Source organism: Neltuma alba, unplaced genomic scaffold (assembly GCF_004799145.2).
Source record: "Neltuma alba isolate B1F8T4 unplaced genomic scaffold, ASM479914v2 tig00002420_pilon, whole genome shotgun sequence".
Classification (NCBI taxonomy): domain Eukaryota; kingdom Viridiplantae; phylum Streptophyta; class Magnoliopsida; order Fabales; family Fabaceae; genus Neltuma; species Neltuma alba.
Window position 1 is genome coordinate 395,329 of NW_021632854.1, and position 17,735 is coordinate 413,063.

At 35.4% G+C, this 17,735-nt stretch overlaps 2 protein-coding genes across 7 annotated transcripts; both read left to right on the forward strand.

The window, feature by feature from the left end:
• Positions 1 to 1,115: 1,115 nt before the first annotated feature.
• On the forward strand, positions 1,116 to 3,832 carry LOC114725972 (FRIGIDA-like protein 1). Its single transcript, XM_028912530.1, has 3 exons — positions 1,116 to 2,163; positions 2,954 to 3,117; positions 3,191 to 3,832. The coding sequence occupies exons 1-3, from the start codon at positions 1,275 to 1,277 to the stop codon at positions 3,830 to 3,832; spliced, it is 1,695 nt and encodes a 564-aa protein (XP_028768363.1). The 5' UTR covers positions 1,116 to 1,274.
• A 7,268-nt stretch (positions 3,833 to 11,100) lies between these two features.
• LOC114726602 (probable WRKY transcription factor 20) lies at positions 11,101 to 16,172 on the forward strand. 6 transcript variants are annotated; one of them, XM_028913252.1, is made up of 7 exons: positions 11,101 to 11,465; positions 12,988 to 13,152; positions 13,469 to 14,018; positions 14,193 to 14,280; positions 14,366 to 14,524; positions 15,170 to 15,724; positions 15,842 to 16,171. In XM_028913252.1, the coding sequence occupies exons 1-6, from the start codon at positions 11,241 to 11,243 to the stop codon at positions 15,645 to 15,647; spliced, it is 1,665 nt and encodes a 554-aa protein (XP_028769085.1). In that variant the 5' UTR covers positions 11,101 to 11,240; the 3' UTR covers positions 15,648 to 15,724; positions 15,842 to 16,171. The 6 variants fall into 6 exon arrangements, with proteins under 6 accessions (XP_028769085.1, XP_028769070.1, XP_028769078.1 ...); XM_028913237.1 differs by having other exon boundaries at positions 11,104 to 11,465; positions 14,124 to 14,280; XM_028913245.1 differs by having other exon boundaries at positions 11,104 to 11,465; positions 14,124 to 14,280; positions 15,901 to 16,171.
• The last annotated feature ends 1,563 nt before the right edge of the window (positions 16,173 to 17,735 follow it).

Consider the following 17,735-nt stretch of genomic DNA (forward strand, 5'->3'; position numbering starts at 1 on the left):
TCCTCAAACACATGTTATTTTATATTTTTATTTGCCATGACTATAAGACTAATAGTTTATGTTGTTAAGTTATGTTAGAAATGTTTTGAAATTTTGACTTAATTGCAGTATTAAAAGTATGTATGGACTTTTAAATTAAATATTTTATGGCGTATATTGATATAATTATGTGAGGTGTTACAAGTCTGGTCAGTTTCGGCTGGGATACCCTGAGTTAGCGATAACATCCTACTCAAAAAAAAAAAGTTAACTTTTTAATTAGCGCAACTAAAATCATCACCCTGACAAAGCCATCATCCAACGAGAATATTAGAAAAATTAAAATCATATTTAAATTATACTCTCTCCATTTCTTATTATAAGAGACGAATAACTGAATTACGTTGATAAAAAAAGCAGTTAAAATTAGTTAAGAATAATTAATGTGTAAAAAATATAATTTTTTTCCAAAAATGCCCTCATTAATAAGGAGAGAGCATGAGAGAAAACAATTAAATTATTGAAAGAAAGAGAAATGGGAGGGAGAGAGAGTGTGAGTTGGAGACAATAAATATAGGTAAAATAGGAAATCATCACAAAAAACTAGAGATAACTTTTAAATGTCTTTTATATATAGGAACATGCCATAAGCATCAAATGTCTCTTATAATAAGGAACGGAGGGAGTACCATTTTATTATTCTCTCCAATGTTTATAAATTAAGTCAAACTCTGAAGAATCAGTTATATTTGTAAAATAAATCAACTATAAATTTTAGTATTTCAAATTTCTTTTTGTTTAATATATTAGTCTTTATAATTTAATAAAGATCTGGATTTTTTTTTTTGAAGGATCAAAATGTATTGTTTGAAAGTTAAGGGACAAAAATCAAAGTGAGAACAAATTGAAGAGATTAAAAATTCTATTAACCTAATAAATTATATTCAAATTAAATTCAACCTAATTAGGAGTCAAATTCATTTTTCATTCAGAAAATAAATGTCCTTTCCCCGAAGAATTGATATCGGGAGGGTGTTTCCCTTCAATCCTCCTACAAACGACCCTCCATCTCAGCGCGTTTTAACGTAGGCGTAAGGTTTAAAGCGCCCACACCACAGCGCTGAAACCGATCCCCATGCGGCATTGTTGCCCTCACTTCGTCTTCGTCTCCATGGAACTGGATTCTGTCTCGTTAGGGTTTGCTATGCGCACCAGTTATCTGGCTAACACTGCAACACTATACTAGTAAATCGATTTCTGGTTTCAGTCTCAACTTCCGGCTGCTACCCAGCAAAATGGCCACGTTGAAGACAATTTCTGCGGCTCTAAAACTCATTGACACGAAGAAAGAAAACCTTAAGAAAGCGTACGATGAGCTCCAAGCTCACCATTCTCTTCTCTCCTCCTCCTCCTGTCTCTCATGGTCTGACATCGATTCCCATTTTACCTCAGTCCAAGATTCTCTAATTCAACGTTTTCACCATCTCGAGTCCCTTGAATCCCGCCAATGCGACCCTCAAGTGGCACAAACTTCCCAATCAATTCCCGTTTCTTCTTCATCATTGCCTAATCAAAATCCAAAGGTTGAAGATTATGCTTCGGTTCTCAACAACCCATCTTCATCATCAAATCCTCCCGAGAATGGAGCTGATTTGGGTGCGGGAGAGTCTGTAGTACCTGATGAAGTGACGCCTAGGCGGGCGTTGGTTGCACTTTGCGAGAAGATGGATGGCAAAGGGTTGAGGAAGCACTTTATTCAGCATTTTAGAAGAAATAGTGGTCTTGAGGATGAGCTTCCCGGTGCGTTACGGTGTGCTCCAGACCCAGCGGCAATGATTCTGGATTCATTGGATGGATTCCCTGGGGCTAATAGCATGAAGGACGCACGGAGGAGCAAGAGCTTTTGCTTGCTCTTTTTGGGAAAGTTAAGGGCTATATCGCCAAAGATTGAATTCAACGCGCGAGAGAAGGCTAGGAAGTTGGCGGCAGAGTGGAAATGGAAGTTCATGACTGAAGATCGTACAGACGCATTGGGGGCCTTGGCCTATTTGCATCTTTTGTTGACCTATGGTTTGGTTTCAGAAGTCAGCAGGGATGAACTTGTTGAGATTTCCGCAATGGCTGCGACCAACAAGGAAGTTCCTGAGCTCTGCCGAATTATGGGGTTGGCTGATAAAGTTCCTGGTAAGACAATTGCTCTTTTAAGGTCCGGTTAGTGTCTCTCAATTTAATGTTGTTAGAGGTTATATTGGTGCTTCAAGGACTTCAATTACTAATATGGAACGATTCTACCCTTTGTGTTAGAATTGTAGTACGTTGTTGCTTACAGACTTATTAGTGACAACCTGGTTTATTTATGAGAATCATATATTGACTTGCCTTTAGAATTATGATTTTTATAAGTTTGTGGCTTCGGCACAAGTTTATATTTGAAGCTAGGTTCTCTAATGAAGATGGATAGTGAGACTGAACGATTTTTTAAGATTTCAGAACTAAGCGAAGAAATGGGTGGTATGGGTTCTTAACTATTGAAATTGGGAGTAGGTATATGCAATATGTGCAAGGTTGGAACATTAGTTTGATGGATAAATGTCATCTGCTCGTGAAGCATGTAATGGGAAGACAAATTTCAAGTGTTAATATGTTATGTAAAGTATCGTGTTGATATAAGCATTTGTCACATATTGACATAGAAATCGGTCCTTTCTTGAATTTCTTTGATATGTTCAGACGTTTGTATGTTATGGTGGACATGATATATGGGATCTGTGTACATTTCATATATGAAGTAAAAGATAAAAAAATGCCAAGCGAAAAGATGGGCTAGATCTTATCATCTAATGATGGAATTCTACATGTGTACATAGAGAGGCACACATTTGTTTCTAATCGTCATGTTTGTATAATTACTTGTTTGACCTTTTAGGTAGTTTTGTTGGCAAGAGATTAGACAACTATTACTTTTGTTTTTCAGATCTTGTTCAGAAACTTGTGGACAGGGGCAAATATGTTTTGGCTGTCAAGTATGTTATGGAGTTTCATCTTGCTGATAAAATCCCACCGGTCCCCATTTTGAAAGCTTGTGTGAATGACTCTGAGAAACTTGCTAAAAGAATCCTCCAAGAAGGAAAGCCTCCAGTAAGTGCGTCGCTATAATTGATGTCCTTACTTGTGGTGCTAGCGCTCATACTTATTATGGTGATCTTCGCAGGCTGAGGCCACATCTAGAGAAATCCATAAACTGCGGTCTGTAATTAAAGCCATCCAGAGCCACAAACTTGAATCTGAATATCCGATAGCAAGCCTTGAGAAGAGGGTAGAACAGCTGGAGAAGCAGAAGGTGGGTAAAAAACGACCTTTATCTGCTCTTGCTGCAAAGCCTCAACCTCAGTCTCAACAGCATCAGCAACAACAACATCAATTGCATCAGAAAAATATCAACAGCCAGGAGCAGAAGCAGCATAGCGGAAGCATGCATCCTCAAATATCTGTTCCAGTTGCCCCTGCAGCTGTCCAGCTGAATGTTGGTAGTGCCAATTCAGCATTACACCAGTATCAACAGCCTCTTATTCAGTCAACAGGTTTGTTGCCAAAACATCAGATTTCATACATAACCTCACAAGCCATGCCATATAGCATGGTGGCATCAACCTCTACCATCTCACCTTCTACAGGTCCTTCAGCTGGGTCTTATGATTTTGCCAGTATCCCTATGGGCTCCAGTGGAAACCCCAGTCAAGTTGGTTCTCATCCATACTCATCAGAGCTAAATTTTCCATCTGGTTATTGTGATAGAATCACTGCTTATAGTGGTCTTTCACGTTATTACCATTCATCTTACTATCCTCAATAGTTCAAGAAACTGAACCTCTTTTAAACACTGGAATCTTGGGGTGGTGTTACACCATTTTGGTTTCTCCCTGGCTTAGCACTTCTGGTTTCTGGTTATCAAAAGCATAATTTGCTTCTTTAATCACCATGATTGTAGGATAGGAACTAGATTCTGTAATTACGAATTGTGAGGGGTTATTTAGGTTTATGCTTTTGATTACTTGATCAGTTTGTATCTTTAAGAGAGTTAATCATTACCTTCAAGACTGCTTTGCTTTCTTCTGTTTTTTCATGGCAAGGGATGGCACTTAAATGGGATTTCAAAAGTAAAGTGTTCGTATATAGTGTAGGGTGATAAATTCGCCTGAGGTAAAATTCCTATCAAATGAGTCTACTGTCAGTTCATATGCACATATGATTTTTTTCGTCTCTGTTTTAAAAATGTAAAAGAATGCCACTGTTACCAAATGGGCTTTCAGCACTTAAGCAAGTGGACTTTCTGATCTCTAAGAAAATAGCCAAACATTTAACCAAATGCTTGTTTCCCAAGAGGACTTGTGAGAGCCCAAGAGTCCAAACCAAACACTCCCTAGTTATAAATGGGTTGGCCTTTTCAAAATCAATGTATGGAATGGAAGTAATCTGCCATCAAAAACATTTCCTGGATGTGCGTAGTTATTTTTGGTCTTCGATTTTACTTTGTCTCTCCCCCTAAACGGGCATATACCTTCATAAGATATGTTTTCTCTTTAGATGTCAACATTCAAACCTATGGCATAGGATTTGCATTTCCTGACTGTTTTTTTCCCTTTGAAAAAAAATGTCACAATCTACGAAGGACTGGGAGCTGGGAGTATAAAAGGGACAGGATAAACCTACATATACGAGGACCCCAGACTCCTTTGCCCAGGGTAAGTTCCACTTGAGCCAATGCCTAGAAGAATTATATGTTTCTAAGAATTGTTTAGGAGGATGCTTTTAATCTTATTATACTCAGTCCTATGAACCATCCATCTAGGGTTGGCATGGCAAAGACGTTTATTTATTTTTATTGATTATCTTATGAACCTTCCTCTTACACATTTTCTATCTTCAACATTAATCTTTTCCCACCCTCCTTTTTCATCTGAAATCCCTCCTAAAAGCAGGATTGGGCGCTCTCTAATCCCCACCGGCCTCCTGGGGGACCCAATGGACCCATCTGAGGTTGTCTTGAAAGTGCGAAGTCAATCTCTTAGTTTCCTTTTTGGTTTGCAATATGTTGTTCTCTTTAAATTTGACATTTGGCATGCCTGCATTGAATGGGCTTGTAGGTTTGGCTGTGAAGGGCAACGGATTTTTGCCTCAGTCTACTTATAAATTGAGTAGACAAGAGAAAATTTTAATTCGTTCCTTCTCAGAGACTGTGAGACCTAATGCACGTTGAGTAACTTCTAGCTTATGTAGATGGACCTGAAATGATGGTGATCACTAATGGCTTTTGGTAATGCCTATGCGTATTTACATAGATGTTGATGTCTCATTCTTGCAGAAAGGTGAAAGAAGCCCAAATTGTAGCATGTTTGGGTACCATCTATCATTCCTCAGGTTGGCCTCCTTGATTTTGAATCGAAGCTAAATCTCAAGCTGTGTGAGTAATTGTGGATTGTATATCAATTACTCACAGGAGGTCAAACTAAGAACACTAAGAACACTCAATAATTGACAATTAAGATAACCTCCCTCTCCCTCTCAGGTTGATAATTAGGAGAATAAGCTCAAGAAAACATTAGTGTGCATGCGCGTGCGCGTGTGTCAGTAGTCAAGGGAGTTTTTGTTCTGTGCCTGAGAATAAAAACTCCTAGGCAATTTTTGAAGGCATTTATTTGCATCTTGCATCAGCCTCAGCCTTGCATATTCAAGATTTTACCTTAAGGCTGCGTTTGAACAATGGCAAAATGACCTTAGAAAGAAAGTTTCTGATGTTTATGGGAAAAAGCTTTCCCATTCCTGTTCCTTTTCTCAGTTCTATTTTGCACCAGACGTGCTCTTGAAGTGTTCCCTATATGAATTAGTTTTCATGTTCATAAGAAGTCTTATTTCTCTTTGCCAACTGGACTTATTCCCTTTGTTGTAAATAAATGCCTGGTGTCTACTTCCCTCCACATGAGAATGAGTAGATTTTTTTTGACTGCTGAATACATGACCATTCCTGGAATTTCTGCATTTAAGTCTCTGTGCCGCAGCTCTAGTTTCTTCATCCCTAACAGGAGCAAGCTATTAGCTATAGAGCTTTTATTTCTCTTTCGAATTTGTTTTACATTTAGAAGTTCTTAGACTCTGTCTGGGAAAGGTAGGAGTAAGGTAAAAAAAAGATGTATTGGAGAAATTTTAAACTGTGGTACCTTTGAATTGATCTTTTACCTGCGGAAAAGATGTGTCTGTATTATTATTTGATGATGTTTTGTACAAGAATATTCATCCCACCTTTCCAAAAGAAGTTCCTCTTTTTTGTATTGATAGTTGAGAGTAATGTAACATGTAAGAGACCTCGTTTTCTCAGTGTATGGAAATTTTTATTCCTCTAATGGTTGAGACGTATTCTCAGTGCGTTCCTTGAAAATAGGCCGTTCATGACTGCCCAGCTTTCTTCCTTTTGTGCTTGTGACTTGTTAATGCTCTGGATTCAATCACCAAGAAGGAATAACACACCAATTTAAAGTGTTATAGCTAGGACGTTTCTTTGATCAAAACCATAAATTTGTGGAAATTTTAATCAAATATTTTGAGAGCTATTGAAGTTATTATTATTATTATAATTATAATTTATTGTTTCTGTCAGCTTTAGTTTATTTTTTTTTATCTTGTTTTATAATTTCCTGTGAAAAGTAAGAATCATCAAAGAAATTTTTTATTGTTTAGTTGGAGATGCGCTTGTAGTATATTAGGAAATACTACTTTTAAAAAATTGTTTAAAGTATCCGTAAAAAGTGATTTTCGTCTATCCCAATTTGCATTCCAGAAGAGAAAAATAGTTATATATTATTGCTTTCTCCGCTTCTTAATACAACTACACAAGGAGTTGTAGGGTTAAAGTCATTCAAAATTATTATTATTATGAGATTGATATTGACACTTAATTTGAATCAAATTCTTTTGGTGACTTTTCTAATGAAAGTCCGAATGAATCGAAATAGAACCCATTAAAATTACAGAGAGAGACGTTTAAATTGTTTACAGTAGAAAATACGTAGGAGAGGTAAGAAGAAAAAGAACGTGAGTTTTGTGTAATATCACTTTTTATCATATACATTTTTGGATTAATACAAACTTTGATCCTTCAAGTTTGTCCTCATTTTAGTTTTGGTCTCTCAAATTTTAAATAATAGGTTTTGATCCCTCAAATTTCTTTTTATTTAAAATATTTGTCCCTATAATCCAATAAAAACTTGAACAATTTTGTTCTTAGAGGGACCAAAATCTATGATTTGAAATTTAAAAGATTAAAATCAAAATTAGGACAAACTTGAGGAATTAAAGATTATATTAATCGTACATTTTTTCAATGGTATAAGTTGTACACCACAAAAATTTCAAACTCGAGTAGGCGACACTTGGGATTATCTCAATTTCATCCTTGTCAAATTTTTAATCAAAAGACCAAATTTTGCCTCATATTTTGTATATCTAAACATACATTATATAAAAAATAACTAAAGTTAAGTTTAATGACAAATGAAAGTTTGAATTCAAAAAAATACCCAATATTTAGTATCCGATATTTCTTTAAACAGAATTGTCTTCATATTCAGCGCGCACACATATATATAAATAGTTTAAATAATATATTATAAATGCAGGACCGTATGCATCGAACCCCAGAACATGGGTTCAATCAAGTGGGAGTGACGAATGATTCATGCTTTCAAGAAATATCTTTCAAATGAAAACTCATTCAGAGAGAGAAAGAGAGTTGATGTTTGAGTTTGGATAGACATTTATCATATGCACTTCTAATGGATGTGACACCTTCTATTATACAATTCATTTCATTTAGGTGGATAGAGATAGTTCCATCTAAAAAAATTTGGAAAAAAAAAATTAAAACCAACCAAATCTTTTTTAATCTTCTGAATGCATGGCTAGCCGTTCAATGCTCAAATTTTGGTTTGCTTTCCTTTTTCCATACCTAATTATTATTTCCATGAAAGTGTAGAAATAAAAATAATTGTTGCCATGAATTAAAATAATTGAATAAAAAATATTAAAAAATGTGAATATAATTCTGCCTACTTTAAATTAAATCATTTTTCATCAAAATGCTATTTTGTCTTCAAGATCTCTACAGCATCGTCCATTAAAATTGACCACATCCTCTTTATTATAGTGACTAAAAGTTGAAGGGACATCAGATTTTGGATCACCAATAATTGAGTCAAAAATTCCCCTGTTTAAATCTAATTAAACTTCTTGTTTGCGTCCGAAGTCACAATTAGATTATCACTCGTTGATATTATATAAATATATATATATATATATATATAAACACATTTATCTACGAATGTACGCATGCATGGCTTTAAAATGGGGAAACAAAAAAGTGATACATTTTTTTAATGCTCGTGGATTTTTGGCAGTCATATTGAGTTTTGATTAATTTGAATTCAATTAGGTTAGATTTTACAACAGCAACTTTCTTAATATACAAAACTAGAATTTTAGAATATGATTAAGGAACATAAGCACTAAACTCTTACAAAAAGAAGGGTCTGAAATTGAATTGAAATAAAACAAATAAATTATAGGCGAAATTAAATAAATAGGCCTTATGATCTTATTGCATGGGATCTTTCATCCCAATTTAATGCCAATAAGTAAGATGAGGAAAAAAAAAATTGAAGTTAATTCCAACTAAAGTTTAGAGTTTGTATGTTAACTCAAAGGTTATAGAGATAATTGATTAGGTTTCAAAGCTTATGAATAATTAATTTCCCAATCAAACTTACCTCTCGTTGTTCACTTCTATGCAATTAACCTAGACATCTTAGAACTGAGAACTTCAGGAGACTTGAATCCACAAATCACACAGGGAATTGCCGACAAAGAGACTAAACCTATTAGATTTAATTAACAAAAGATGGGAAAAAGAATCAAAGAAAAATTCTTCCTGTGTTAAATATAGGAGTTAGTGTATGGATTTGTTTTGGTTTTAAATGTAAAATCTCAATTTATGTTGTCTCCTCAATTTATAATTTTTTTTCTCTAGATTATCCATATTAAGTGCACTTGATAAAAGAATTACTATCATGGACAGTCTCCAATACAAATGATTATATATGCTTTTTAAAAAATTAATAGACTCTTCTATTTTTATTTACAAGTCACTTTTAACATGTTTCAAACCCAGAAAAATTTTAAATTTTATTAACTTTATCTTAAGATTTAACAAATTTTTAACTTTATCTATATTTAATATACATGATAACTCATAAGAACAAAGTCAATATAATAATAAATAAAAGGCAAAACTATCCATTAAAAATTTTTTCTCTCTATTTCACTCTCCATCCTATAAATAGGATAAAAAAATATATTTATTATAAATAACTAATATAACTAATTTTTCAATCTCTTCAATTTAATTATCTAGCATTTATATTTAGGAACACATGAATTTTTTTAAGAAAAATTTTAATAGCTTAGGTGATATTGGTTGATATAGACAGTCATATAAATTATGTGAATGTAGTCCTTTGTGGAACCAAATTTGGTTTAAATTGGGCTTTCAGACTCAAAGGAAAAGGATTTGCAGTTTTGCACCAATCACTCACCCTTTGTGATTTTGTGTGGTAAAGAGTAACATTGAGTTGGTACTTCCCACTGCTTTTCACTATCAAATCTTACCTTGCTAATAAAGTGCCATTATCATATAATTAATTATTTTTTAATTAAAAAATAGAGTGAGGAAAGGAAAAGAAATTAATAGAAACATTTTTGTTACACAATCCTTGTCCAATAGTAAATAATGCCTTGACACAATCATTAGCCTCCCTGGCTTAAAGTCTAAAAGTTAAATCCTCACAATCCTCACTTTTTGCTTTTTTCAGATAAGAAATCCTTTAAATATTAGTTTTTAATTATTTTTAAAGTTTTTTTGAAAGGATTGAGTGGTCCCACTCAAGTTGGACGTTTCTGAGTTGTTATAATAATCTCTTGGGTCTTGCGTGTCTAAAATTTTTAGACTTGGAATGAAAATGACATTTAGAATGAAATGGCATGATAAATCTTTCTGGTTAATTAATTTTTACAAATTTATTAGATTATGTGATCTAATTATCATCATTAGTTTGCATATAAAAATCATTAAAGAAAAAAACACTTTATTCACTAGTTAGCTATGATTCCCATGGTGTCATAACCAATCCAATGCATAAGCCGTTGGCTCCTTCTTACAAATAATGCAGCTAATTTAAAAAAAATAAAAATATTATACAAAATATATGAGATCAAAAAGATATCTATACGTCTATAAATTTGTTGGAAAAAATATCACACACATATATAGAATATTATGTGTGAAAAGTAAAAATTATTACAATAATAATACATTTTATACTGGTTAAAAAAATACACACTTAAATGCATATTTAAACCTATAGTTTTTCTTTATCAGCGGGGTTAGGTCCAGCAAAAATGGTTAGTTCCTCATAACGTGGTGAACCAATGTTCAAATCCCCGCTAAAAGAGGTGTCTACATTTAGTGTCTCGAATATGATTGTTTCTAATAAGAGAATACCTATACTTTAACCAGAAAACCTATAGTTTCTCTTTTTCAATAAGAAGGTATAGTGTCAATAAATTTAAAGGTTTTTTTTGCAATACTTTTTTTCTTTTTTCTTTACAAAAAGAGGAGACAGATACTAGTGATTGGGGATTACAGAGGAGACCAAACTCGTAATTTTTTATTTGTAAGAGAAGTATTCATATCACTATGATATAAGGTTATGCTGAGCAAATAAGTTTTGCCTGCTTCTTTGTTTTTTTAAATTTTTTTTTTAATAATTTTATTGAGATTCACACTGTGCCAAGCCTAATTTACAGTAAAAAAGTAATAATTAATAATTAATGATGTTTTTTTGGGGGTAGGTTTGGTTGAGGTTGAGGTTGAGGTTGAGGTTGAAGGAGGTAAAAAAGAAGTGAGGAGGGAACGTTTAAAATGGGAGGAGAACTCAGACAAGCCATCACACAAACCCAAGAAGAGATCCAAACTTACAAGTCAACTGAGTCTCTCTCTCTCTCTCTCTCTCTCGCCGTCTCCTTCCCTCCTCTTCCTGACAACACAGAGCAGAAGGGAAAACACTCTCTCTCACACACTATCCGTGAAATGACCCTTTTGCCCTTCCATCTCCTCCTTCCTCTTTGACTCCTCTCGCCCGCCCTCGCTCTCACCAATGGACGCCGCTATCAACTCCGCCGAGGCTCGCTCAGCTTCGGAGCTCCGGCTCCGCCAGGTCTCTTCCTCCGATCCGACTCAATTCGTCGTTTCCCGAGGTGCAAGGTACAAGCTCATGTCTCCTGCTAGTCTTCCGATCTCCAGGTCGCCCTGTATCACGATTCCGCCTGGCCTTAGTCCCTCGTCGTTTCTTGACTCCCCCGTGCTTCTCTCCAACGTCAAGGTTAGCTCTGGTTTCTTTCTTTTAGGTTTCTTTTGTGGTTCTCCCCCTTTGGCTTGATAATGTAGTGCGTGCGTGGGACAGACTGAAGATTTTTTTTAGCTCTGTTTGGCTACTGAGAATAATAACGGGAAAGTAAAGTCGTTAGTGTAATGTGTTTATCCAGCTCAATGAGGTAAAGGATAGTGTTATACTGTTAATAAGTTGACTCTAGAGAAATAAAAGCCTGTTATACTGTTATTACATAATGAGTGACATTTGGAGAATCTGTTATTTTCACGGCAATTTTCCTGCTTATAGGCTGGGGCCAAACAGAGCGTATCTAGGTCCATGACTTGCTTTGCTGGGCTCTAATTGTTCCCTCGCAAGCTTTTCACCTCTAGGATGATACTGTGGAAGGAATAATTGATTACTTCTGTGACGTGATTTAAATGCTGATGAGCTAAGATGCTCCTTCTTTAATGAAAAATTCGATGTTCTTTTTAGTGCACCGTATTTGCTTGTTTCTTCTCGTGGCCATTGTTTCTTTGAGTTGGCTTTTTCTTCATTGGCCTTTCAATTAATTGATTTTATATATTGGTGCTTGCTTGTGTTGGGACCGGTGGATTCTGATGCCTGCTCTCTCGCAGAATTATGTGTTGGCTGCTTTATGCCCTATCCCCGATATAGTATTCGTTGGAATATGACTTGCTCTAAGGATCGCTCAACATTCTTTTTTAATGTCAGTGTTGTTTTTTCACATAATGAATCTTCCCTTTTTGTTGGTGCTTCCTCTTTTCGTCTGTTAGCTGTTGTTTACGGTGTAGTAGGCTATACTGAAAATCAATCTTCCATCTGTGTTTGGAATAAAAGAATAAATGCATTTAAGGATTAGTGGCTTGATTTTTTTAAGTGTGCCCTGAGAATAGTATAAGGAATGTCAGAAAGATTGTGGGTCAAGTTTTTTTTATTTATTTTGGAAGGACATAATTATCTAGATGTTAATCGTCGAGGTGGCCTTAATTTGTGCAGAATTCTATGCGAGATTCGTCTATGAGTGGTTTTTCACAGTTGTATTTATATAACCACCCCACCACATGTCTTATGTTTATCTAGTCCTATGGACATCCAACGTGTTGAGAGAAGAAAAATAAATTTTCCTTTGCTCAAACATTGTGAGCCTTAACTGGCTTATAAATCTGCTCGTTAGTGTGCTTATCTCAGACATTTATACATGTTCTCTCCTTTCCCTTTTCACTTTGGATAAAAATACAGGAAGTTTGTGGGGTATTCCCAGGAGGGCATATATGCATAATATTTTTGAGGTTACCACTGGTTTTGCTGATTCCTTTATTGATGTTTGGAGCCTAACGATTTGCTGGTATTGAGAGACTGGCCATTTCTTTTATTAAACATGACCCCCTCCCGTTTCATTTTATTTTCCATGAAACTAAATGTGCTTTCCCTGCATGTTGTGTGTTCTATTAAACTAAGCAATTGCTGCCCTTTAAGGACTGTAACTTCTACTTATTTTCTTAATCTGCAGGTGGAGCCTTCACCAACTACTGGGTCTCTTACTAAACCTCTGTCTGTTCAAGAATCTGTTTGTCCTGCCACATATCCTGTAACCACTGTACGCTTCAAAACCAATACTGTTGATGACAAAATATCTAGCTTCTTTGAGTTTAACTCAACCAATAGATCGAATATGGTAATGGAATATTTGTTGATCTTAATAATACGGTGATGAACATATCTTGTTTAATCTGTTGGATATATGGACTAGGGTTTCTTCTGTGCTTTAATATGCGTACTAAATTTAACGGGATGTGAAGTCTAATTAAATATCTAACTATAGACGACACTATCATATTTCACCAGATCATTCCCTTTGATGTTATGGTTTTCTAGCTCCTTTGTCTGAAGCTTAGCTGGAAACAAGTTTGGTTATCATATTTCATGTTACAATTTCTTATTGTTTTGTCAAGATTATTTGTGCTTACTCAATTTCATTCACTAAATGTCAGGCTCTCACAGATTTCAACAGCCATGTAAACGAACCATCTATGCAAACACAAGGTTCAAGCCAAGCTCAATCTTCTGCTTCATCACCATTAGTGAAAAGTGAGATGGCAATGCCGTCAAATGAATTAAGTTTATCATCACCTGTCCAAATGGTTTGTTCTGATGCTACTGCTCTTGTTCAAGCCGATATGGATGGGTCTAACCCCAGAGGCAATGTAGCTAATGGGCTTCAAGCTTCACAAGTCGAAGTGAAAGATAGTGGTATCTCAGTTGCTGAGAGAACATCTGATGATGGGTATAATTGGCGAAAATATGGGCAGAAGCATGTTAAAGGGAGTGAATTTCCACGCTGCTATTACAAATGTACACATCCTAACTGTGAGGTCAAAAAGCTGTTCGAACGTTCTCATGATGGGCAGATCACTGAGATAATTTACAAGGGATCCCATGATCATCCTAAACCTCAACCAAGTCGCCGATACTCTTCTGGCACTATTATGTCTATGCATGAGGAGAGATTTGAGAAGCCTTCATCTTTGTCTGGCCAAGATGGTAACCAATCAAATCCTTTGCATTAGTTCCAACTGTTATTGCTTCTTCCAAAGTGTATTAGCTGGCTTTTCCTTTATCCTAATTTTTCCATTGTATCTAAAACAGTCAATATGTATGGTCAAGTGTCTCACACTACTGAGCCCAACAGTAATCCAGAGTTGTCTGTTGTAGCAGCAAGTGATGATGGTCGGGAGGGTGCAGGACTAGCTTCCAATAGGATCAATGATGAAGTTGATGATGACGACCCCTTCTCAAAGCGAAGGTGTGAAAAATTTTGGCCCAAGCTCTCAGCTTTCATGGTTTCACCCATGTTTACTTGCCGACCATTGGGCCTTTTTTATATGCAGGAAGATGGAGAATGGAAATGCTGACATCACTCCTATAGTTAAGCCTATTCGAGAACCAAGGGTTGTTGTACAAACTCTAAGCGAAGTTGACATATTGGATGATGGGTATCGCTGGCGAAAGTATGGGCAGAAGGTGGTGAGAGGCAATCCCAACCCTAGGTATGTTCTCACATGTATGACAAGGAAACTAATCCATACTGATCAACTTAGTTGTAAAATTTAAAATATGTTCATCATCTAGAGATTTTTCACTTTCATTATTGAGCTGTTTTGGTCTTTTGCTTACTGTCTAGACAACAATTGAAGTGAGGTTTCAGTTTGCAAGCTATCAAGGATCATACAAGCACTGTGCTATCTCTTTCTTGCAGTGATATTATCCATGTATTAGGGGACTCTTTTAATTTCTCATATAAAGTTTAATTTTTGCTCAGGCTTTACAACCTACCCCCCTTTTTTCTTAGTTTCATTTTTATGGTGTATTAGTATTACATTTATAGTTGTGAAGTTGTATATGTACATATTTTCCAGCAAAATAGTTATTTTTATTTGTCCAAGACAAGCATTGTGGCTTTCTACGATGTCAATCTTTAGTAAGTCAACACTTAGCTAGGGAGTGCCGTTGGTTTTACTGAGTTTTTACTGCTATAATAATTGCATTTTTGGTGTTCTGGAAATGGCTCAAAAGCATGAACTGGAAATCAAATATATGTCCCTGGACCTAAGTTTACAGGCTAACAATAGAAGTGAGTCCAGCTGCATCTTCTCATGTTTCTCTGTTTCTCACTATGCTCGCTCATCTTGCAGGAGTTACTACAAATGCACCAATGCCGGTTGCCCTGTTAGGAAACATGTGGAGAGGGCTTCTCATGATCCCAAAGCAGTAATAACCACATATGAGGGTAAGCACAATCATGATGTACCTACTGCAAGGAGTAGCAGCCATGACACAGCAGGACCAGCAGCTCCAGTTGGACAGACCCGAATAAGATCAGAAGAAAGCGATACCATTAGCCTCGACCTTGGGATGGGTATCAGCTCGGCTGCTGAAAATAAATTGAAGGGACAAGGACAAATGCTGCTGTCTGAATTTGGGAATGATCAAACTCATAGCAACAGTTCCAATTTCAAGTTTGTTCATAATGCCCCAGCTCCGGCATACTTTGGTGTTTTAAATAATGGCTCAAATCCATTTGGTTCTTCTAGAGAGCCCTCATCTTTGAACCATACCACTTATCGGTGCCCGCAGCCACAGGGCATAGGAAGAATACTAACTGGTCCGTGATATTGTCTAGTCTCTGCTGAAAAAAAAAAAAAATCCAAATATTATTTTGCTTCATTCTGGCGGCAAAAGATGAAAAGGTAACACATCTTATCATCACTATGAAACTGCGGATAAGTTATTTTTACGTGGAGATTAACTGTTTGAAAGTTGCATCTTTGTTACCGTTAGTGGCTTGCCTGCTTGCTTTTCTTCAGGTTGACTTGGAAGTCTAATTACTATTTGTAAATTAAAATTGGAGTTCATATCTGTACAGAAGTGAAGCTGATTTCAGAGTTGCTTCTATAAAGACAAACCCTTGTAAAAGGTACTATTTTATGTTAGGGGCGTTTAGTCTTTTCATTGAACTCTTGTTTGTAAGTAAGAAGAGAGATTGTTGTATACTCAAGCAACTTATGTTCAATACACTTTGTGCTTTATGACGTGCTTGCCGATGAGAAATCTCTTCAGTTGTACACGAATTATTACAAGTAAATTGTACTTAGAATGTTCGGAAAAAAGTTGTAATTAATTTTAACCCTTATTTTCCTTGAATTGTAACCTGCAGTTAGTTTTTTTCGCCTTTAACGCTATGTTTGGTACGGGATTTTTGGAGGGGAGGGGAGGGGAGTTTGCTCCCCTCCCCTCGTTTGGCTGGTGTAATTTTTTAGGAGGGGAGGGGAGCCCCTCCCCTCCCCTCGTTTGGTTAAAATGTTTTTTAAAGAGGGGAGGGATTCTTCTCCCCTCCTCTTCCCTTCTAACCTTCCCTCCAAAAGTGGGGTTTTTTGGAGGGGAGATGAGAGATAATATTTTAATTCCTTATATACCCTTTTAATTTGTTAACCTCTAATTAGTCGTAAACATTTCTACATAAGAGAGTTTTTTTGGGCATTTAACAAGAGGTTATTAAGATAATTGTCTCCAAAATTAGAACTTTTTTTTTCTCCTCTTCTAATTCCAAGAGGTTGTTGGTATTTTCTTTCACCTCCAAGGTCTTTTTTTTGATTGAAATCTATCACTCGTGACTTTTTATCTTGATATTCTATGAGTGTGTGACTATGTCTTGTAAATCAAAATTGGTGAATTGTATTATATATATAGTTATATCTTAACAAAATAAAAAGTGAGAAAATTCATTTAAATTTTATGAGGTTAAAATAGTCAATTTTTTATTAGAACAAAATAAGGTATTATTAAAATTGCTCCCTCCCCTCCCCTCCAATCAATCCAAACAGGAGATCATTAAAATCCCTCCCCTCCCTTCCTCCTCCCTCCCCTCCCCTTTGTAGCTACCCTCCCCTTTCCTCCCCTCCCCTTCCCTTGATTAAAATCCCTCCCCTCCCTTCCCCTCCATCGAGCCAAACACAGCGTAAGTGTTCGAAAAAAAAACTGGAAGGAATTGTAATTTAATCAAAGACTTGTTATAACCTTGTTATTACAAGTTTGTGGGAAAAAATTGTACTTCAAATCCCAAGTATAATAATTTGATGTTGGAATTATTGAAAGGAATAAAATTATTTATCACCTTCTTATTCTGGAAACATTTGAAAAAAAGGGAATTGTATGGGGTTTGAATTTTTCTTAGGGTCTGCTGGTATGAGGGAAAATGAAAGGAATGCAGGAAAATTTTTAATAAGTTTGATTTAAAAAATTAAAAAAGATTAAAAAACTTTAATTAATTTTTATTATTCTTTTAGATTATTTCTTCTCTTTATTAAAATTTCAAAACTCAACTTCTCTAATTTTTTAAATAGAGCTTATTAAAATTTTTCTACTCCTCCCCTCTAGTTTCCTCATAATAACGGTACTCAATGACAGAAGACAACTCTACAAAGTGAACATGGACTCAATACGACCCTTTCCTTTTTCTCGCCATCAATATAATCATTCTCAGAAGCTAGTAATATTTTCCCGAGATGAAAATACAATGGCATTAATAAAGGGGAATAGAACAGTTTGCTTTATTAACATGATTGTCATTAATGATACAACAAAAACCAACAAAACATCACAAAAATCTTCTGATTTCTTTCGTTCTTTTAAAACAAGTTTTAATTTTTTTTGTTTGTTTTTCAAAACATATTTTTTTAAAAAAAATGGAAATCAAACGGG

What these genes read in the sequence shown, in the direction of transcription:
- LOC114726602 (XM_028913237.1), top strand. Translation starts at nt 11,241, where the DNA reads ATGGACGCCGCTATCAACTCCGCCGAGGCTCGCTCAGCTTCGGAGCTC. An exon ending in ATCTTTGTCTGGCCAAGATG is followed by an intron (nt 14,019 to 14,123) that starts GTAACCAATCAA and finishes TATCTAAAACAG; the next exon opens with TCAATATGTATGGTCAAGTG. An exon ending in GACCCCTTCTCAAAGCGAAG is followed by an intron (nt 14,281 to 14,365) that starts GTGTGAAAAATT and finishes TTTTATATGCAG; the next exon opens with GAAGATGGAGAATGGAAATG.
- LOC114725972 (XM_028912530.1), top strand. Translation starts at nt 1,275, where the DNA reads ATGGCCACGTTGAAGACAATTTCTGCGGCTCTAAAACTCATTGACACG. An exon ending in GTTGGCTGATAAAGTTCCTG is followed by an intron (nt 2,164 to 2,953) that starts GTAAGACAATTG and finishes TTTGTTTTTCAG; the next exon opens with ATCTTGTTCAGAAACTTGTG. An exon ending in TCCAAGAAGGAAAGCCTCCA is followed by an intron (nt 3,118 to 3,190) that starts GTAAGTGCGTCG and finishes TGATCTTCGCAG; the next exon opens with GCTGAGGCCACATCTAGAGA.